This window comes from Musca domestica, unplaced genomic scaffold (assembly GCF_030504385.1).
Source record: "Musca domestica strain aabys unplaced genomic scaffold, Musca_domestica.polishedcontigs.V.1.1 55, whole genome shotgun sequence".
Lineage (NCBI taxonomy): Eukaryota > Metazoa > Arthropoda > Insecta > Diptera > Muscidae > Musca > Musca domestica.
The window spans coordinates 5,019,524-5,043,343 of NW_026712355.1; the positions used below are offsets into that span (position 1 = coordinate 5,019,524).

A 23,820-nucleotide genomic window follows, 5' to 3' on the forward strand; every position below is an offset into this window, starting at 1 on the left:
TCATCTCATCGGAAAAAACCAAATTCGGCAGTTCACCACTTTCGGCCAAGCGAATCAACTCTTTTGTTCTTTTGAGTCTATTTTCTGGTGCGGTGTAAGTTCATGCACTTTTTGGAATTTCAATGGCTTTACTCCGAGCTCATTTTTCAATATTTGCCGAATGGAATATTGCGATATGTTCAGCTCACCATCCATTTTTCGGCCACTGCGACGCGGGTTTTGAACAAGTCGCTTCTTTACTTTTCGAACCAATTCTGCGGATGTTGCTATTTTCTTCCGTCCACTTCCTTTACGTCGGGCTACGCTACCAGTATCAGTATCACGGTAACGAGCGATGGTACGAGACACAAAATATTTATTCACATTTAAATGCTGGAGTGCTCCAATGATAGCCACTTGTGATTTTCCAGCCAAATATAAAGAAATCACACAATCACGCTTGAGTTCCATCACGAATAACTTTTGTGTTCTGGAAAATTCTCACCAAAATGCTTTTGTATGCTTGTAAACAATATAATGACCTGTCACTGGAATAATTTTAACAGCTGTCGGACGAGTGGCTTAAAATTGACAGTAGTCTGAAGTTGGTTGCAATTTTTTCATATCACCTTGTACTGAAAAATTGGAGCAAAATCGAATTATCCTTTCTCTTTCTGTGCAGAAAATATATTTTTTGAAAATTTCGACTATTCGTGGCGGAGGTACCAGAAGGAGTGGACCGATCTTGCTCATCTCCGAACTCGATCTAAGTTTGACATAAATATTAGGATATACCAAGGTTAGACCAAATCGAATACTCCCTTCGAGAGTTATGGTCTTCACCATCCAGACAGACGGACGGACGGATTTGGTTCAAAGAGACCTAGGATCGAAAACCATTATTTCGATGAGGTAATTTATAAAAATATGACTGAGGTTATAAAAATGTTTGTCAAACTGAACAAATTGAGTATTTCGAGTACTAAAAAGGCCTAACACGAACCGTTGGAAGGAATCTAAAGTTACACTGAGAGGGAAATTTTCTAGGTTTTGTGCGGGCCTGTATCACACGCCGTGCAGATAAAAATTCAAAGTCTTTGTGCAAAATCTAACAAACACTGTTTCAAATGATTTGTAATAGAATTTTCATGTCATTTGTTAAAATGGCGCCCAACGTGACTTGTTGCTATTTAAGCAAATTTGCCCAAAAGGTCAGAGATGAGTGCCGCGGGTAAGCAACGATCCGAAGACTTTCCGAATCATCTAATACGATCGGGACATCAATGTAATAAAGTTCCTAATTACATTCAAATCGTCAACATATGGAGCACCGAAATCGCCCCAATCCGAATAACAACATCGTAATTCATGACTACTCTCACTCGTCGACATTCGATGACCATACATGATAGTTTCCGATTATCGATGACCCTTCATCATTGTTCCTTATTATCTACAAATCCTCCACCTTCTGAATATCGACACTAGTATCCACGATTGCTTAAACACAAACATGTACATTTTGGGTTGGCAGCCGCTGGCCGAAAATGGGATCTTGCTGTTTCGGGTCAATCCGTTATCGTAGAACCCACTGCAATTACGTTCAGGATGGTGTAGTCGTATTGGGCACGACGCCGGGCAGGCGTCACCGGCGTGCGATACAGGCCCGCACAACAAGCTGCACCTCTTTAATTGCACATCCAAACCTACCTATCTCACTCCAGAAGATCTCTGGCTACAGCCCATTAAAGTAGCCGAATTTCTAAACCTGGAGCTGGAACCAGATTAGCAGAACGCTAACACATGCATGTATAATTGCTACAACAACAACAACAACAACGATTGTCTAAGAATCATCGCCAATATCGAATTCCCGATAATGAATTACAGCTATATATTGAATTCTCCAGTTTCTCCGCCAACCTATCTGCTGTAGTGCCGCATTTAAACATTAGTAGATTTAAAGCAATAATCTGCTCTCTGCTCTTAAAATTTCATAAGGTTTAGTGGTTTAGTCCGCTAACTCGAAATTTGAATTGACGAAATGGCGCCCAATATGCCCTATTAATGCAAATAACCAATGGAACTCCCTTAAGCACTATTTTACCACTTACTCTAGGATTGACATTTTCGATGGTATTTCACTCCAGAGGCGGGCATATTTTACCGGTGTTACCGGTTCCTGGGGATCACGATCGACATGCAAATGCAACATCAGACGGCAGAAGGAGGCACGCAACTCATACGGCATGGTTTCGTCGGACATGCACCTAGAATTTTAATAAAAAAAAGTGAAAATTAGTACAGCTCCGATCCAAAAATGCAGAGGACTCACTTCAAAATCAAATCAATATCCAAATGGGGTGATAAATTATTCAAGGCCAAATATTGGCGATTCAGACACATATTCGAGAATAGGTTCAGCTGGTGGCGATAATAATTCAAAATGGCGATTTCTTGTTCTTTGCCTTGGGCCACACAGTTGGCCAAATCGGCCATGGAACGGGATTCCTAGAAAGCCAAAAATTTATAAGTTATAAATATTTCAGGAGTCCCTTTAAGACCTACCTTCAATCCCTTCCATTTCAAATGAATTTCATATTTGACATTATCGCCCTCCGCATCACCATCCAGGCTACGTAAATCCCAGGTACTGCTTGTCTTGGTGGAAATCAAATCCAATTTGTCATCGTCATCCACAACTTCGGTTAGAGGCGACAGGGGCTTGTTGATATCGCTTTGTTTGGGAAATCCAAATTTCGGGGCCTTGACAATTTTCACTTCGGTATCGATGAGTATATCGGAATTTTTTGTACTCAAAACACTTTTGCATATCAGCTCCTGGGTGACAGCAATTGCCTTGCGATTTGAGACACACAGGTCGGAGAGATAGTCCAAAAATCGCGAATCCCAATTGTGCATGTTTTTCCTGACGAGTCCTACAAATGTTTCAATTTCCGCTGCCGTAATGTGTTTCTCAAGAAGTTTACGATTATTGTGCAGCAGCGCTGTAATGGTGTCCTCAGCCAGGATATCATAGCCAATTTGTTTTTGCATCAGGCCAAAATGTTTGGCAATGTATTCCTGATTTTTGCGATAGTCCTGTTGGGATAATCTCAAAATGCGATAACATAAACGGAAGATATTTTTGTAGGGACTATTTTTGGGATCGCTAAGCTCATCGAGCCTTAGGAAGGGACCATCTCCTCCTGGATGTTCTTGGAAAGGTCCTTGTAGGATTTTAAATAGCTGCTTGAGAATGTACTGCTCTCTCAACAACTTCTGGCGATCTCTGATGGGATTTTTGATGGTCAATTCCAGGGCCTTGGTTTTGTTCTGTTCATTCTCCATGCCAGCTATGAAATAGACAATATCCTGCAGCAGGGATATCAGGGATTTCCTTTCATTTATCGAAATGGTGCCATTGTCCAATTTCGCCGTTACCACCACCAACACCTTACAGGCATCATTGGCAAAATCTAAGTCACGAACTTCCACTGGGGAGACTGGTATCAATGCAAACGCCTCCTTGTCTTCCTTGACAGGGGAACAGCAAACCTTGGACATAACCGGTTTGTCGTCATCAATGTCAATCGGTATGGAGGTGGCATGGACCCAGGTATTGGAGCAAAGATGGCGCAAACGAACATAACTTGATTGGGGTACCAAGCTATCCGCCCGGGCCATGGTGGTGGGGTCCAACTCGAAAACGGTGGCAATGTCGGTGGAAAAGGGTACGGAAACCAGACGATAATGCTCCAATTTGCCTTTGTCTGGAAAGAGAGAAAGGATATTTACTCGAATTCTAAAAGATCTCCAAAAATCTCAACACCCACCTATCATCGTGGAATTACAGCTAATTCCCGAATCCTTGGCATTCTCGGCACTAATATTCAGCAGCTGGGTTGGGGTCTGATGAATCTGTTGCTGCTGCTGCAGCTGGCCCACACTACTGGCACTAATGCCACTACCCAATGATCCTCCATTTTCAGAGTCCAGCTCTGCAGCCAAATAATAACCCGTTGCCAAATGTTTAAAACGATACAAGGAATTCCAATGGCCAGCTCCGCCACGACAGGAATCATGTTGGACCACCTCGATTTCCCACAATGCCTTACTGGATGTGGCCGCTGTGGCACTGGTCCTCCCTGTGGTCCTTAGGAAGACATGTTGCTGCTTCTTATACTCATCCATGGTGAGAAATTTCTCTTGCTCGGCATGAAACAACCGCACCACATCTCCACCCTTTAAAATGTGATCCTGATTCTCTTTGTGTTCCATAAACAGGGTAATCTTCCACGAGGTTGAGGAGTTCAAAACATTCACCTCCTTACAGCCCGGATTATCGGGCAACTCATAATTGGCGGCCACATGGAGATTTTGTTGATCGGCATTGACTGGATTTAGGATGACTTTATCGCCCACCACGACATTGTCGCCAATGGAGCGTAGCTTGTAGAAGGGCATAATGTAGAACCACGAACCCTCATTGCCGTTGGCATCCAAATACACTCGCATGGCATTTTTCTCCAGCAGCGAGGGAAGACGTTTGTTTACGGTCAGATATTTGTTTGACTTCAAATGCAGCAACTGGACCACACTGCCATATTGGATGGCTGTACCCAGCAGTTTTTTGTTTTCCGTCTCATTTTGTTTCTTTTCGATTTCGGCAGCGTGCTGGAAGGAGGGAGAGAGAGAGAAGAGAAATTGGGGGATTAGGGAACATATGTAAAAATATAGGTTCTAACAGTTGATGAGCCATCAGCTGTTCTATAGACACAGAGAGCCCAGCTGATGGGCCATCATCTGTTCTATGGGCATAGAGAGCCCAGCTGATGGGCCATCAGCTGTTCTAAGGGCATAGAGAGCCCAGCTGATGGGCCATCAGCTGTTCTAAGGGCACAGAGAGCCCAGCTGATGGGCCATCATCTGTTCTATGGGCATAGAGAGCCCAGCTGATGGGCCATCAGCTGTTCTAAGGGCATAGAGAGCCCAGCTGATGGGCCATCAGCTGTTCTAAGGGCATAGAGAGCCCAGCTGATGGGCCATCAGCTGTTCTAAGGGCATAGAGAGCCCAGCTGATGGGCCATCAGCTGTTCTATGGGCATAGAGCGGTTCTTTGGGCATAGAGATAGAGATGATGGGCCATCAGCGGTTCTTTGGGCATAGAGAGCATAGCTGATGAGCCACCATTAGCTGTTCTATGGACATAGAGACATCATCTGTTCTATGGACATAGAGAGCACAGCTGATGGGCCATCAGCTGTTCCATGGACATAGAGAGCCCAGCTGATGGGCCATCATCAGCTGTTCTATGGACATAGAGAGCCCAGCTGATGAGCCATCAGCTGTTCTATGGACATAAAGAGCCCAGCTGATGAGCCATCAGCTGTTCTATGGACATAGAGAGCACAGCTGATGGGCCATCAGCTGTTCTATGGACATAGAGAGCACAGCTGATGGGCCATGAGCTGTTCTATAGCCCAGCTGATGATGAGCTGTTCAATAGACATAGAGAGCCCAGCTGATGGGCCATCAGCTGTTCTGTGGACATAGAGAGCCCAGCTGATGGGCCATCAGCTGTTCTGTGTACATAGAGAGCTCAGCTGATGGCCCAGCAGCTGTTCTATGGACATAGAGAGCCCAGCTGATGGGCCATCATCAGCTGTTCTATGGACATAGAGAGCAGCAGCTGATGAGCCATCATCAGCTGTTCTATGGACATAGAGAGCCCAGCTGAAGAGTTATCAGCTGTTATATAGACCAGGATAGGAAAGTTTTTGTCACGGAAAAAATAAATTCTAACCCACTTTTTGCGGGTTGTACTTACATGCAATCTCTTCAATAAATTTGTATCCGTATTCGAGCTGGCTGATTGTTTGGCGGCCTTCCAGAATTGCTTCTGGGCCGAGTAGCGGTTCATGGGACATACTTTTATCAAGCAATCTGTAAGGGAGAGAAAATTAAAGATTCTTAAAAAATCCCATTAGAAATTCGCCGCTTACCTCGAAACTTCTTGGGTGGATAATTTAAGTCGCCTGCCTCAGGACACACAACGGTACGATCATCAACCAAACTTAAGGAAAAGAGATGAAAAAGAGGATGCAAACATAACTCACATTGAAGTGAAGTCCATGGCTCCGCAAACTTACCCAAGAGTGCTGAGAAATCCGCAAACACTGCCCTCGGCAAAGAGTGAAACAATGTCACCCAAATGCAAGAAACTTGCCGAACCAATTATGTTGTCGCCCATTTTGTTGACGGTGTGCTTGTCCACGCTCTGTCACCGTTCGAAAGCGAATGTAAATTAGGGGGGTATTATGGAAATATGGAAAACAAGACAGAATAACAACAACAATAAAAATTTAGGAACAGGTTTAAAATATAAATAATCGTTAATAACTATTTTGGGAAACAGAGCCAAAATACACTGGGAGAAAAGCTGGAAATTTTATAAAATGTTCTCTAGATAAGACTTTGTGGGACAGGAACCGAAAATCTCCTTTGAATATATCAGGGTTTTTTTTCTCCCATTTCTGTATCACTCTAAATCCTTCTGATTATTTCTCTCAGTGTACAGCACTTACCTCCTTCTTACCTAAGCACAATGTCGTCGTCTTGTTCCACTACAAGTGTCCACACATGTGTTGATGACGGCTGCTGCTTCTGCTGATGGTGCTGGTACTTAAGCCCAAGTGGTTATTCTTTCTTCTGCAGCAGACAAAGATATCTCAACAACATTAGACGGCTGGCATATGTCACCAACAAAGAGATCCAACACTTGGCTGAGGATAACGAAATGGCCAGGACCTGCAGTTGTAGTTGTGTGGACGACTGTGACTGTGTGTCTCTCCTCTAGGCAATTTCGTTACAAACTGTTGCTGATGATTGCCCTTTTTTCCTTGGTCGGCTTTATTTTTTTTTTTCGCTGCCTTTGCTTTTCTATTTAATTTGTATTAAGCAGTGGCTAGTTTTTTCTGTGATTTTTCTAGTTGCGATTATGGCCGAGGGGAAGGGTTGTTGTACTGAAATGGTTATGGAATGGAATAAAAAAAATGAGACACAATATGAGAAGAGGGAGGTACTTGGTAATTGTTTGGTTTAATAAATGAGCAGTCTTTTTGGGTTTTTCTGTTCATTTGGGGGTGGGTGAGGGGTGGTAGTAAGACAAGAGGTCAAGTATGGGAAATATGGGGCACACAAAGGCTACTTTGAATAATTTTTTAGATATAATGCCAACACAAGCATTTAGTGAAAGGAAAAGCATATATGGGTCGCCATAGATTATAAACAGATTATAGACCTTTATGCGGTTCTGTAATGAGTCCCATTACATAAAAAAACCAGTAAAGAAGATCTTAAAGTCGGGCGGGGCCGAGAATTCAATCACACACGCTATGATTATAATTATAATTTAAAGTTCAAAGGACTAAATATGCCGCAGCATTTGTATTTTTTAAATTCGGACTCGGACTTTTGCCCATTTGGTGCACAATTAATTTGAAATCGGATAAAGATATATATGGGAGCTATATCCAAATCGGAACCTATCTTGATAAAATTTTGCAAATATATTTCTGAGCTGTATTTGATATATTTCCCTGAATATCGGTGTTACGGAGGGGATATTACGTCTGTGGGTATCAAATATAACAAATCGGATGAACAGTATATATAGGAACTATACCTATATCTGAACCGATCTTCACTAAATTTGACATACTACCTTCTAGACTCAATTCGGTCGAATGAGCCAAATTCCATCCAATTTGGACAAATATTAGACGTTTGGCGCACAATAAAAGGTAAATCGGACGAAGTTATATATGGGAGCTATATCCAAATCTGAACCGATCTCGATAAAATTTAGCAAAGGTATTTCTGAGCTGCATTTGATATATTTCCCCACATATTGCTGTTACAGAGTGCATATAACGGCTGCGGAGGACAAAAATAACAAATCGGATGAACAATATATATGGGAGCTATAGCTATATCTGAACCGATTTCCATCAAATTTGGCATGCTTATTTTCAGACCTAATTTGGTTGTATGTGCAAAATTCAATACTATTCGGACTGATATTACACGTTTGGTGCACAATAAAAGGCAAATCGGAAGAAGATATATATGGGAGCTATATCTAAATTTTTACCGATTATCTCCAATTTCAATAGGGTTCGTCCTTGGGCCAAACAAATGTTGTTTGGAAAATTTCATCTCAATCGGATAAAAAATGCGACCTGCATTTTGTTCACAAGAATACGTGGACAGACGGACTGAGATGCATAAATCAACTCAGAAAGTGATTCTATGGAGATCCTCAAAAGTAACTATGGGTCTATCACGTTTCCTTTTGCCTGTTACAAACAAATACCCTGACCACCTTGTGGTGTAGGGTATAAATATTCGATAGTAAACAGGGCAAAACTAAGCCAGCTAAAGATTAATTTAACTTAATTTTTGATGAACGAGATTTAAAGAAAACTACAGGGTTGCCCATATTCGACGGACCTTTGGGCCCTTTGGGCCTATTCCAATCGACGGGGCTTGTCCGCAGGCAACATTCATTGCGTCAATTGAATTTTGTACGGGAACAAATGCAAATCAATGCGAATAATCCGTTGTAAAGTGGACCGAGCCATGCTCAACTGCTGAGAACGGCATTTTTGGGATGTTCTTGGGGACCTCTCAACACTGGCTCGTACGGCAGCGATATTTTCGGCCGATCGTCTTGGTCGACTTTTATATGGCCTCTTCGGATTAGAAAGAGCCTTACCAGTCGAAAATTTTTCGTATAAACGCTTAATGGTGTTCTTAGAAGGCGCACTTCTCACATTTGGCTATAGAGCGTATATATCACTCGATATGGCCAAAACGTGCCTCATCGAAATAACAGTTTTAGACCCTAGGTCTCTTTGGACCAAATCCGTTTTAAGGATATTTGGAGTCGATCTAGGTGTGTTTGCTTCGAAGGGAGTATCCTATATGATGTAAAATCAGTATATCATAATATCTTTGTCAAACTTGGATAGAGTTCGGAGATAGGCAATATAGGTACACTTCTTCTGGTACCTTCCCCACAAAAGGCCAAAATTTTCATAGAAAATAATTTTCCGTATAGAACATGAAAGGATTATCCAATTTTGTTCAAATTTTACAAATTCCAATATTTGTATCAGGGCTATGTCAGGTGCGAAAATGGGGAATATCGACCGACTCCATCATCTAACTCTCACACAAAGGATCAAAATTTTGAATAATTAAAACACTTATAAAATACCAAATAAGTATCCGATTCTCTTCAAATTTTACATATCAAAACATTTTTGATAACACATGATCTAGTGTAATGATCGGATATATCGGTTCACTCCTTCTTGTACCTCCCCCACAAATAGGTCAAAATCCAGGTTTCAGTGTAGGCTCATACTTGAAAAATCTTGGCATTAATGTTGCCAGAATAAACTCCAAAAAAAAAAAAAAAAACAAATAAAAAAGCTGTACAAACTTTGAATACCCTCCACCATTTGGAACGAATTTGGCAATTCTCAAAAACAATAAAATCCATTAAAATTTCTAATAAAATCTTAAAAATACCGAATATAGCTGTCATATTAGGGTCTATACGACGACATGGACCGGCATTAGTAACTTTTGTCATAAGCCATTACAATATTCAAATGTGAAACTTAAAAAAATTGGTGAATAATGCAGCTAAAACATCGAAAGACCGAATATCGGGAGGTACCGTTATATGGGGGCTATATGAAGACGTTGACCTGCACAGACAATTTTCTGTTTTAGGCTGTAGTATCCTTTTCGAACTTCAAATATAAAATTTGAAACAATTCCGGTGAATAATGTCGCTAAAATCATCAAAATACCGAATATCGGGAGGTACCTTTATATGGGGGCTACACGAAGACGTGGATCTGCACAGACAATTTTTTGCCTTAGGCTGTAGTATCCATTTCGAACTTCAAATAACAAATTTGGACCAAATTTGGACGTGGACCTACATGGCCCATTTTCAATACCAAAATCCTGCAGACATAATATACATATGTGTAAAGTTTTATCAATCCACTTCAATTCATTCGAAAGCTGGAGTGATTTCCACAGACGGACAGACGGGCGGACATCGCTAAATCGACAAAAAATTTTATGCTGATCAAGAATCTATATACTTTGTGGGGTCTAAAATGTATATTTCGAGGTGTTACAAACGGAATAACAAATTTAATATATAAAAAAAATCAAGCTAATGGCCTTAAATTAACTTATTTAAAAAATTAGGGCTTCAATAAATTCTTTAAGAAAACCATGACTATGACCTCGATAGTTTTTGAAAATATGTTTAAAAAAACCATGGCTATAGCCTGGATTGTTCCTGAAAAAAGTTCTTAAAAAAATCCAATACTATGGCCTGGAGAGTTTCTGGAAAAATAGAACCTGAAAAAAATTTTGGCCTCGATAGTTTCTGACTATGGCCTCGATAGTTTCTAAAAAAAAGTTCAAAAACCCATGACTATAGGCTGGATAGTTCCTAAAAAAATCGTTAAAAAAAAAATCCAAGACTATGGCCTTGATAGTTCCTGAAAAATATAGAACCTGAAACAAATTCTTAAAAAAATCCTTGATAATGGCCTGGATAGTTCCTGAAAAAAATTCTTAAAAAATCCACGACTATTGCCTTAATAGTTCCTGAAAAAAAATTATTATTATTAGATTAAAAATACACGACTATGGCCTGGGTAATTCCTGAAAAAATCTTTAAAAAATCCACGATTATGACCTGGAGAATCCCTAAAAAAATCTTTATGACCTTGATATTTCTTAAAAAAAATCTAAAATATATGACTATGGTCTGGTTGAAAAAAATCTTTAAAAACCCACGTTTTTTCGCCTGAATGGTCCTTGGAAAATTTCTTTAAACGATCACATTTAACGTCTGTAATGTCCTTGAAGGAAATCTACTTAATGTCCTCGATGGTCCTCAAAAAAAAAAAAAAAAATGGTTTGAGTGGTTATTTGGTTTTTTTTTTTGAAAATTCACTTTGTGGATGATCTTTGCAAAAATATTTGAAAATCCACGTCTATGATATTAATGGTCTTTGAGAAATCCACTTTTATGCTCTAAATACAAGTTTACTGCCTGGGTGGTCCCTTTAAATACACGTTTATATTCTGTTTTTGTTTTTTTTTTTTTTTTCTTTGAAGAAAATCTTCAATTATCCTCGGTTATGAGCTCGGTAGTCCTTGAAAACCATTTTTTAAAAAATCTAAGTTTCTTTAAGTTATGGCCTAGATGGTCCCTTAAAAATCCACGTTTATATCCAGTTTTTGTTTTTCTTTATAGAAAATCTTTAAATATCCTCGATTATGAGATCGGTAGTCCTTGAAAAACATTTTTAAAAAATCTAAGTTTCTTTAAAAATTCCAAGTTTTATAGCCTCTTATGTCGTAAATACACGGTTACGGCCTGAATGGTCCCTTAAAAATACTCGTTTATATCCTGTTTCTGTTTTTCTTTGAAGAAAATCTTCAATTATCCTCGATTATGAGTTCGGCAGTCCCTTAAATGACATTTTTAAAAAATCTAAGTTTCTTTAAAAATTCCACGTTTATAGCCTCTTATGGTGTTGAAGAAATTTTTGAAAAATCCAAGTTTATGGTTTGAAAAGTCCTGGAAATAAAACTTTAAAAATGAAATGTATGACTTAAAAAATTCTAAAAAAACACTTCCGAATTTTTCCACGTTTATGCATTGTCCCTGAAAAAAATCTTTAGAAAATCCACGTCTATGATCTGGATGATTCATATTTTTTTAAAGAAATTTATGTTCCGAAAGTTTCTTAAAACAATCTTCAAAAAATTCATGTTTATGACCTCTAAATTCCTTGAAGAAAATCGTTAAAAATTCTCGCATATGACCTTGATGGCCCTTGAAGAAAATCTTTAACAAATCCAAGTTTATGGCATGGATGATCCTTAAAAAAATATTTTAAAAATCAACGTTTATGGCCTGGATGGTTCTCCGAAATATTGAACGCTATACTAACAGTGCGCCCAATACAAAATAGTAGCAATTTTATTAGCAGCAAGCTCTTTGGCAATCAATTTCCAGTTCTGTTCTATTTATAAGCTTTAGCTTTTTTAAAGCTCCAAACTTTTAAGAAGCCCCTAGCTCATAGCAAATTCCAGGATTTCTTTACACCCAAGGTCTTTTGAAGATCCAACAGTTTGTGAGTTACACGTGGACATTTTAATATCGTATCCATATACCGGCAACGCCCGATCTCGAAAATTTTGAAGACTTTGATTTTTAGGTTCTAATGAATTTTTACTTCTTTGTAAAAATATTTGAAAATGATCCATGTTAAATTTCCGATTCCAAAGGTCTTTAATAGCGAGAAGTCCTTATATCGGCCTTCTATTGATACACATTTTATCCGTATTAGAAAAATTCTGGTTTATTATTCTCGCTAAACCCCAAGTTTGTTTCCTCCTGTCTTTGTCAATGTCTTTGAAAAATTGCCGTTAATAATTAATGCAGCGTTTAAAGTCAAATGTCAATTCAATCGATTTATCTTTGGTTATTTACAGTCAATGAAAATGTTTTGTTCTACCATTCCCTTCGCATGCTTTCTTATCAGTTGAACAATTCATTTATCATTCAGACAGTTAGAAAACCAAAAGAAAATTAAAAAAAAAAAAAAAACATTCATACTTCTCACAAAAAGAATTCCAAGGCCAAGAAAATTTTCAATTCAACTCCCAGTTAAATATTTATTTGACATCTATAGCCCACAATATCCTCCTAACTATCAAATTGATTAAGTATTCCATCTACTCACTTCCATTGAATTCTTTAACTATTCGCTTTAGTATTAAATATTTAAAAAAAAAAAATTGTTGTTAAATTATAGCTTAGGTTTAACGCAACAATAACAGTCGATTTGTTTATTTCTCGATGTTGTGGGACATAACCTATAATTTGAGGTAATAAAATTGTTTTCTGATAGAAATCAACACGCATGTAAACCCAGATCGAAAACAATCTCTTTTACATGTTGCCCAAGGCAATTTTGAATGGAATAATTGAGCAGATATTGAATGGATTTTAATTTAAAATATATTCATTTTTAATATTGATAACCAATAAACAACAATTAATAACTGAATTTAAATATAATGAAATCAAATAACGAAACATATAAACACTTTGGTTATGCATTATACAAACGGGCCTTAGAAAGTGTAACATTTATTTAATTTATAGAAAATATTCTAGCTTACAGATGGCTTAGAGCCTCCATTCGTAGAAGAACTGCCGGAGCTCATCTATCTATAGAAGAGCTGCTGGAGCTCTTCTATCCATAGAAGAGCTGCTGGAGCTCTTCTATCCATAGTAGAGCTGCTGTAGCTCTTCTATTCATAGTAGAGCTGCTGTAGCTCTTCTATTCATAGTAGAGCTGCTGTAGCTCTCCTATCCATAGAAGAGCTGCTGTAGCTCTCCTATCCATAGAAGAGCTGATGTAGCTCTTCTATTCATAGTAGAGCTGCTGTAGCTCTTCTATTCATAGTAGAGCTGCTGTAGCTCTTCTATTCATAGTAGAGCTGCTGTAGCTCTTCTATTCATAGTAGAGCTGCTGTAGCTCTCCTATCCATAGAAGAGCTGCTGTAGCTCTCCTATCCATAGAAGAGCTGCTGTAGCTCTCCTATCCATAGAAGAGCTGCTGTAGCTCTCCTATCCATAGAAGAGCTGCTGTAGCTCTCCTATCCATAGAAGAGCTGCTGTAGCTCTCCTATCCATAGAAGAGCTGCTGTAGCTCTCCTATCCATAGAAGAGCTGATGTAGCTCTTCTATTCATAGTAGAGCTGCTAAAGCTCTTCTATCTATGGAAGAGCAGCTGGATCTCTTCTATCCATAGAAGAGCTGCTGAAGCTCACACGCCATAATTTTTAAATTTTAGAAAGAGTATAGACTTGTTCGAATTGGTCACCTTTGACACGAATTATGGTCTTCAAACGGCCAATGAAATCGTCACACGCTGCCCGAATATTGATCTGCGGTATTTTGGCCCATTCCCGGCGAAGCGCTTGCTTGAGGTGATCGCACTTTGGTATTTTTTAGTGTCAACCTTGCTTTCCAAAATACTCCAGACGTAATAGTTCAACGGATTGGTATCCGGAGATTTTGGTGGCCATTGTGCGCTGGAAATGAAGCGAGGAACCTCATTTTGTAACCATTCTTGGGTGGCGCGTTCTGAGTGCCATGGTGCTTAGTCCTGTTGCAAACGAAGCAACTCTTTAGCTCTTTTGAATCTAATTTATTTCCAGCCAAATATAAAGAAATCACACTATCACGCTTGAATTCCATCACGAATAACTTTTTTTCCGGAAAATTCCCACTAGAATGCTTTTGTACGCTTGTAAACAATATAATGAGCTGTCACTGGAATAATTTTAACAGCTGTCGGACGAGTGGCTTATAAATGACAGCAGTGTGAAATTGGTTGCAGTTTTTTCATCTCACCCTGTATATTCCATCTTTACATTCTCTTTTGTTTTAGTAGAAATATTGGGATGTGTAAAAATCGGACTCATGTTTCAAATTGTATTAGAATTATAATTATTCCCTTGATGACCCTTTGTGGGGGAGGTACTTACAGGAGTGGGCAGAAATTCTCCATTTTCGAGCCTTGCAAAAATATTGGAATTTGCAAAGTTTGAACAAAATTGAATGATCCTTTCTATATCTATGAGGTAAATTGCTTTCTTTGAAAATGTTGACCTTTTATGGCGAAGGTACCAGAAGGAGTGGACCAATATTGCCCATCTCCGGACTCGATCTAAATTTGATAATAATATTGCGATGCACCAAGTTTGAACCAAATCGGATGGTCTCCTCGAGAGTTATCGTGCGAACCAGCCAGTCAGCAGAAAGACCTCTGTCTGTCGAACGGACGAGCGCCCCTATATCGACTCCAAATATCCTAAAATGGATTTGGTCCAAAAAGGCCTAGATTCTAAAACCGTTATTTCGATGAGACACGTTTATGGCGGTATCAAATCATATGCCATATGGGCGAGGTTATAAAATATCCTCAAGGTGACTTATGATTTATTCAAAACACTTAAAGGCACTTCTCTACTGAAGGACGTCTTGGGGGGTGTAAAAATTTAGAAAATTTATAATTCAAAATTGCAAGTCAAATTCAAAAAATCGCATGCAATAAAAAATGTGACAAAATTTGAAAAAAAAATCGGCAAAAGATATTCACTATTTTATTGGTGTATTTTTCCGCGATTTTTTTAGATTTTATCGTGGTCTGGCAAGAGACCATTCCGAATTTATGGGAATTGTGAAAATCGGCCCAGCGGATCTTGATTTATGGGCAGAATAAATAAGATCAATTCTTTTACATATATACTGTACCTATTTTGCTATATATCCGATTTGTTGGCTATTAGAATCATTGTAATGGTCAGAAGTACTCTTGTAATGTATTTGTGATTTGGCTGAGATTGAAAATATTTGCGGTTTAGTGTAAATTTTCCTATTTTCTTACATAAAAGTTAGGGTCTATTTTACCCGCTTATTATTGGTAGGTTTCTGCCCACTCCTAAACTCTAACTCCATGTAAATTTTCGCGTCGATTGGTTCATAATTGTGGCCTATAGAGCAACTGCAAAATCAGGATATTTGTCTGTTTTTGGTCCATTTTAACCCCTAAATATCCTGCGATCATCTCCAAAAACAATAGGGTTCTATTCTGACCCTAACCCCACCTCCATTTTCCATTTCTTGAGAATAGGTCCATAATTGCGACCAGTAGCTTAATTACAAATTAACATGAACAGACGGACGGTCGGACATACATAGCTAGATCGACTCAGCTCGGCGAGATAGGAAGATCCATATGCACTTTCTTATGTGGGAAACCAATATTTCGAGGTGTTACATATTTTTTGGTCCAATCAAACTTATAATACCCCCAAAACACATAGTGTTGTAGGGTATAAAAATTGGTACTGAATATTTGTTAAACAATTTAAATTGACTTCTAGTTATAAAATAACTCTTGAATTGCCCTCTATCGAACCATTATGTCTATGGGAGGCATTCATTAACTTGCCTATATATGGTACCCCTTCCAACCTTTAATTGTAGAAAATTAAATCATGTTGCTCCTTTAGCAAGAGAAAGTCTTAAAAAGAAAAAAAAATATTTTCATTAAATGTGACATTTGATGGTTCATTGTGGCGTATACATAGCGACAGCATTCATACGCCCTGATGTACAGCCATCTCCATACACAAATAATATTTAGATAATTCCCAGAGATTTCATACACTTAATATATAATATAATATTTAATTGAAAAAATGAATCTCGTCCGAACATCTAAGACTTTATGCTAGAATTTATAACCTTGTAATACAAGGATTAATATAGTTTTATTCCATTCCCTTCCTCGCCGAATGGCGAAAATGAAACCTACAAATCACACAGATAAAAATCCCTTAGCTAAGGAATGCTTAGTGGCATCGTTAGCTACAACTACTACATTAATGGCAAAATGTCTTTGTCATACCCATTGCGCCGAGGAAAATAAACTAATTTCCATGAAAAATGTTTTTCCTTTTTTAAGGAGAAATGTAAACAACCAATTTTCTGTTCTTTTCCTTCTCTCTTCTTCTCTTGCTATTTTTCCTTTTTTATACCCTCCACCATAGTATGGAGGGTATATTAAGTTTGTCATTCCGTTTGTAACACCTCGAAATACTCATGTCAGACCCAACAAAGTTTATATATTCTTGATCCGCATAAAATTCTATGTCGATTTAGCGACGTCCGTCCGTCTGTCCGTCTATCCGTCTGTCCGTCTATCCGTCTGTCCCTCTGTGGAAATCACTCTAGCTTCCGAACGAATTGAAGTAGATTGATAAAACTTTACTCAAATGTATGTTGTGTCTGCAGGACTTTTGGTATTAAAAATGGGCCATGTAGGTCCACGTTTTCATATAGCCCCCATATAACGGTACCTCCAGATATTCGGCATTTTGATGATTTTATTCACCGGAATTGTTTCAAATTTGGTATTTGAAGTTCAAAATGGATACTACAGCCTATGACAGAAAATTGTCTGTGCAGGTCCACGTCTTCGTATAGCTCCCATATAACGGTACCTCCGGATATTCGGTATTTTGATGATTTTAGCGACATTATTCGCCGGAGTAGTTTCAAATTTGGTATTTGAAGTTCGAAATGAATACTACAACATAAGACAGAAAATTGTCTATGCAGGTCCATGTCTTCATATAGCCCCAATATAACGGTACCTCCCTATATTTGGTATTTTGACGATTTTAGGTACAATACTAACCGAAATTGTTTTAGATGTCGTATTTGAAGTTGGTAATGAAAGCTACAACCTGAGACACAAAATTGTCTGTGCAGGTCCACGTCTTCGTATAGCCGCCATATAACGGTACCTCCCAATATTCGGTATTTTGATGATTTTAACATCATTATTCACCGGAATTGTTTCAAACTACGTATTTAGAGTTCGTAATGGGAACTACAGTTTGTGACGGAAAATTGTCTATGCAGGTCCAGGTCTTCGTATAGGTCCTATATCCCAGTACCTCCCTATATTCGGTATTTTGATGATTTAAGCGATATTATTCACAGGAATTGTTTCAAATTTGGTATTTGAAGTTCGAAATGACTACTGCAGCATAAGACAGAAAATTGTCTGTGCAGGTCCACGTCTTCATATAGCCCCCATATAACGGCACCTCCCGATATTCGGTATTTTGATGATTTTAACAACATTATTCACCGGAGTAGTTTCAAATTACGTATTTAGAGTTCATTATGGGAACTATAGTCTGTGACAGAAAATTATGTATGCAGGTCTAGGTCCCCGTATAGGCCCCATATATCAGTACCTCTCGATATTGGGTATTTTGACGATTTTAAGTACAATACTCACCGAAATTGTTTGAAATGTCGTATTTGAATTTCGTAATGGATGCTACAGCCTATGGCAGAAAATTGTCTATGTGGATCAAGGTCTTCGTATAGCTCCGATATAAAGGTACCTCCCTATATACGATATTTTGATGATTTTAGCTACATTATTCATCGTTTATTTCAAGTTTCGAATTTGAATATGGCAATGGCTTATGACAAACAAAGCCTATGTAGGTTCACGTCGTACAGATCCTAATATAACGGCTATATTCGGTATTTTTAAGATGTTAACAGAATTTTTGGCGAATGTTATCTTTTTCGAAAATTTCCAAATTATTCTAAATGGTGGAGGGTATTCAAAGTTCGGCCCGGCCGAACTCATTGCTTTTTACTTATTTTTCTTCCTCTCTTCTTCTTCTTTCGCTATTTTTTCTTTTTTAATATTAAATGTTACATTATTCTTTGTAATCCTTTGGGATTAGAATTTAAGGGAGAATAATTTAACCCTCAAACCATTGAAGAATGAAATAAATATTCCGAAAAAATCCTTTAAGGAAGCTTAACCACAAAAGTCTGTCTTTGTAGACAAATGTGGTACATATTTTGCCATTACGACAGTCTCATGTGCTTAAGAGTTAACAAACCCATTATTACCATTTGCCTTCTATTTTTCCATTCTGGCTGACGACAAGGGAGGGTGGAACTTTTTAAAATATTTGAAAATATTTGCCGCCCTCCCCATAATTATGTGTGTGTGTTTTGTTTTCAAAAGAAATAAGCAATTCAAATATTATGGGTTATGGCCGTATTTATGTCTTCCAAAGGCAATAGCAGCCATAAAATTCAAATGTGCTCCTGAAATTTTAATAAAAATTGAAGGAGGGAAGAAAGTTATAAAATAATTCGAAAGGAAGTAGTTTTAGATAATTTGAGATAAGACATGTCCTTTGAGTCAAATGAGAGTGCCACAAAGGCACTTTGAATAAAATTTTAGTTTTATGGCATAATAATCATAATTCTGCATATATTTAAATCTATTGCTTTGTCTAATGTAAATGTGACCATAAAAAGAACAATGACATGTTTGGTTGAAAGATATTTCACGTTTTTGTTTAAGGGGTTGTCCCAATAAGGTTCATTGTGAAGTTCAGACTTTATTTTTTAAAAATTACTGAAAATATGTTCAAAATCAATTTTGTAAATTAATTTAACTTGGAATTGATTTAAATTAGTAGTAAAGTATAAAATAGATAGAAATAAAAATAAAACAAGTTAAAAAGCAATAAGTTCGGCCGCGCCGTACTTTGAATACCCTCCACCATTTGGAACGAATTTGGAAATAAAATCGGTAAAAAATTCTGTTAAAATTTTAAAAATACCGAATATAGCCGTTATATTGGTGTCTATACGTGGACGTGGACCTACATGGGCATTGTTTGTCATAAGTCATTACAATATTCAAATCCGAAACTTCAAATTAACGTTGAATAATGTAGCTAAAATCATCAAAATATCTATATGGGGAGGTAGAGTTATATCGGAGCTGTGCCAAGACCTGAACCAGCATAGACAATTTTCTGCCATAGGCTGTAGCATTCATTACGAACTTCAAATACGCGTCTCAAACAATTTCGGTGGGTATTGTACCTAAAATCGTCAAAATACCGAATATAGGGAGGGAGGTACTGGTATGTGGGGCCCATACGAAGACCTGGACCTGCATAGACAGTTTTCTGTCACAGACTGTAGTTCCCATTACGAGCTCTAAATACGTAATATGAAACAATTCCGGTGAATAATGTCGCTAAAAGCATCAAAATACCGAATATAGGGAGGTACCGTTATATGGGGCTATACGAAGACGTGGACCTGCACAGACAATTTTCTGTCCTAGGCTGTAGTATCCATTTCGAACTTCAAATACCAACTTTGAAACAATTCCGGTGAATAATGTCGCTAAAATCATCAAAATACCGAATATCGGGAGGTACCGTTATATTGGGGGCTATATGAAAACGTGGACCTGCATAGCCCATTTGCGAACTTAAACTGCCTACTGGAAAAATAAACATGTGTGCAAAATTTTAGCTTTCTCTTTCAATTCGTTCGAAAGATAGCGTAATTACAACAGACAGACGGACATGGCTAGATCGACTTAGAATTTTGTGCTGATCAAGAATATATATACTTTGTTGGGTCTGACATGAGTATTTCGAGGAGTTACAAAAGGAATGACAAAGTTAATATACCCTCCATAGTATGGTGGAGGGTATAATAAAATATTATTAAAACCTTTTAACATCTGAGGCGTATGAGTGGTGTCAACACGTATACGTCGTATTTAAAATCTTAAAATAAGTCTTATTTTGAAGGGCTACCGAGACTTAACAAGATGAAAATTAAAGAAAGCGAACATTTTTAGGTAGATTATTAAATAAGTTTCCGTACTTGAAAATGTCCTTAGCTTTTGGCTATATCTAATTTTGTATAAAAATCCAAATAGTTTGAGGGTTTACATTTTTTACCCTGTAAGTCCAATGTCAATAAATTCCAAAGAAAAATATCACGGGATTAGATGATATTAATATCTGTATTCCAAGTTCATGGCATTTTGTTCAAGGCCTTAAAATTTTGGAAAGAGATTCATTGCAATAAAATATCTAGTAATTATAGAAATGTATCTACACAGCAAGTCGTGTGATTGCTGTCGTAAAGTATACGCCACAGCGAACCATTAAAATTTTATTTAAATAAACTTGGTAAGACTTTCTCCTTCTGAAGGAGCAAGAGGACTTAATTTTCTACAGTTGGAGAGCCCCTTTTGTCATACATGGAAGGCTTAACACATGTGTACTATAGAGAGAACGGTTTCTTTTGGAGGTCTTGAGACCCCCACCTTATAACGGCTGTTAAAGAGATCCTCCATTTGCAGTGAGCTATCCAAGACCAAAAAGGAACACAGAAGTCAATCCAAGAAACTTTTTTGTAGTTATGAAACCGTTGTTTTCTCTCTAACTCTAAAATCCCTTTCTTGTAGGTCAACAATTCAAAGTTCCTTCTATAGAAAGAGAAAAATTCAGAGAAAAGACACATTCTAATGATCATCCATAGAGAGAAACATTTTTAGAAAATATTGATAGCCCTTGCATAGTTTCCTATGGAGAATAATTTTGAGTCCGTACATGGTGGAATTCTGAAGAAAAAGTCTTCTAGATGTTTTCTACACGAAAAAGACTTTCTATGCAAAAAATTACATTATGAGGGCTTGTACGGAAGTTCCTGGGATCTTCTGAAGTCCTTCCATAAATAATGGACGTTCTCCACTACATGAGTCCTTTTGAGTGTTTTGAATAAATCATAGTTTCTGGAGGTCTCTATTCTGAAAATCCCCCTACAACTCTCCTACAAATAGGAGGACACTGCCAGAACTTCTTCGGGTAGAAAAACTTCATCATCATCTCCATTGAAGATTTCATTCAGCTCTTCGATTATTTTAACAAGCCGGCGACAACTTTAGCCTAAACCAACTATACCATTCTCTCTCGATCGAAATAGTGTTCAAACTGCTATAGGTTGATATTTAATGTGTGGTACACCCGTTGGTATGCCCGTGAAGATAAATTTTAAAATATAATAGCCAGACACAAAAAACTTGCATTTTGTGTTGGTACACGAGAAGTTAATTGCAAAATACTTTTTCCGTCTTTCTGGCTGGTGCGCACGATATCTCTTGAAGGAAGTATCCGATTTGGTTATTGAAATATTATTGTCAAACTTAGATCAAGTTCGGAGATGGGCAATATCGGTCCACTCTTTCTGGTACCTCAAAACACAATATCAACATTTTCAATGAAAATAATTTACTGCACAGAAAGAGAAAGGATTATCCGATTTTGCTTAAACTTTGCAAATCATAATATTTGGATCAGTGCTATGTCAGGTGCGAAAATGGACAATATCGGTCCACTCCATCAAGTACCACCCCCAAAGGGTCAACATTTTGAATAATTGCAACTTTTGTAAAATGTGATGTAAATGTTCAATTGTCTTCAAATTACACACATCACGATATTTGTATTAATCCAAAGCCTGGTGTGCATATGAAATATATATGTCTACTCTATCTGGTACCTTCCCACAAAGGATCAACACTTTGAATATCCATGAGGCTCATAAAATGTCAAACTAATATCCAATTCTATTCAGACTCGGCACATTTCAACATTTCTATCAACTCATGATCTGTTATAAAGATGGTAGAGATTGGACCATTCCTTCTAGTACCTTCCCCACTAAGTGTCGTAATTTTGAATAATTTTAACTTTTATTAAATGTGATTTAAGATTCCGATTATTTTCAAATTACGCACATCACAATAATTTTATTATCCCAAGGTCTGGTGAGAAGATGAAATGTATCGGTCCACTCCATTAAGTACCTGCCCCACATAGTATCAAAGTTTTGAATAACCGAAACGATCATAAAATATGAAATCACCATCCGGTTATCTTAATATGTCACACATTCCATTATTTCTATTAACACAAGATCTGCCGTGAAGATGGAATATATCGGTCTACTCTTTCTGTAACCTCTCCCACAAAGGGTCAAAATGTTGGGTATCCATGGAGCTCATAAATCGGGATATTAACATCCGATTTCATTCAGAATTGGCACATCTGAATGTTTCCATCAAAACAAGATCTATTATAAAGATGGTAAAGATCGGACAATTTCTTATGATTTCAAGAATTCAAGATTTAAAAAAAAAAAAACGCTCAAAGAAAGCGAAATAAGCATCCAACCCTCTTCAATTTTAACACATACAAACTTTTTTGCTAACACAAGATCTGTTGTGAACATGATATATATCTGGGAACACCGTATGGTACCTAACACACAAAGAGTCACAATTTTTATATACTTTTATCTGTCCTAACTTGTGAATCAACTCGGAGATTCTTTACAACTTGCTGTATCTAAATATTTCTCTTAGCCAGAAATCTCCTATGAATATGTAATATATATAATATGTAGAAATCTGAGTTGAATGAACGATATACGATATAAGTTCTCTCCAATTTGAAAATTATAACGCTTTCACAAAAGGTTCATAGTTGGTATGATCTTCTTCAAATAAATTCCCCACATATAAGTGTTTATTTGTTACGGGTTGATCTACAATGTATGCATAATAGAGTTAGGTATCATATAGTCGACCCACCCGACTTTTGGCCTTTTTTGTTTCAAATATAAGCACTCCCACAAATAAGTTAAAAATGGTTCGGTCATATGCTGAGGGGATATATCTGATGCATACCGAATGATACTTTCCAATTCGTTTTTATTAAAAATGCTTTTAAACATAATCCTTTATGAAATTTTTTGTTTTGACATTCGCATTTCTTTAACAAGGATACGTCGCATGAAGTAAGTAGTTATTTTTTAGCCATTTAAAACAAAAATATGTGCATCAATAACCTCTCATAAATATTTATTTAGGAGGTTGTAAACTAAAATGAATAAATAAATAAATAAATATATATATATATATATATATATATATATATATATATATATCTGGCTATTATATTTTAAAATTTATCTTCACGGGCATACCAACGGGTGTACCACACATTAAATATCAACCTATAGCAGTTTGAACACTATTTCGATCGAGAGAGAATGGTATAGTTGGTTTAGGCTAAAGTTGTCGCCGGCTTGTTAAAATAATCGAAGAGCTGAATGAAATCTTCAATGGAGATGATGATGAAGTTTTTCTACCCGAAGAAGTTCTGGCAGTGTCCTCCTATTTGTAGGAGAGTTGTAGGGGGATTTTCAGAATAGAGACC

The 23,820-nt window shown here is 37.4% G+C and overlaps 1 protein-coding gene across 1 annotated transcript in view; it reads right to left on the minus strand.

The window, feature by feature from the left end:
• Positions 1-23,820, minus strand: part of LOC101897637 (inositol 1,4,5-trisphosphate receptor) — a 114,150-nt gene that overhangs the window by 32,159 nt on the left and 58,171 nt on the right. The window contains 8 exon segments of the mRNA XM_059128571.1: positions 2,094-2,249; positions 2,315-2,490; positions 2,548-3,752; positions 3,816-4,656; positions 5,810-5,925; positions 5,985-6,055; positions 6,132-6,259; positions 6,567-7,004. Of these exon segments, the coding sequence (XP_058984554.1) occupies positions 2,094-2,249; positions 2,315-2,490; positions 2,548-3,752; positions 3,816-4,656; positions 5,810-5,925; positions 5,985-6,055; positions 6,132-6,232 (2,666 nt within the window). The 5' untranslated portion in view covers positions 6,233-6,259; positions 6,567-7,004.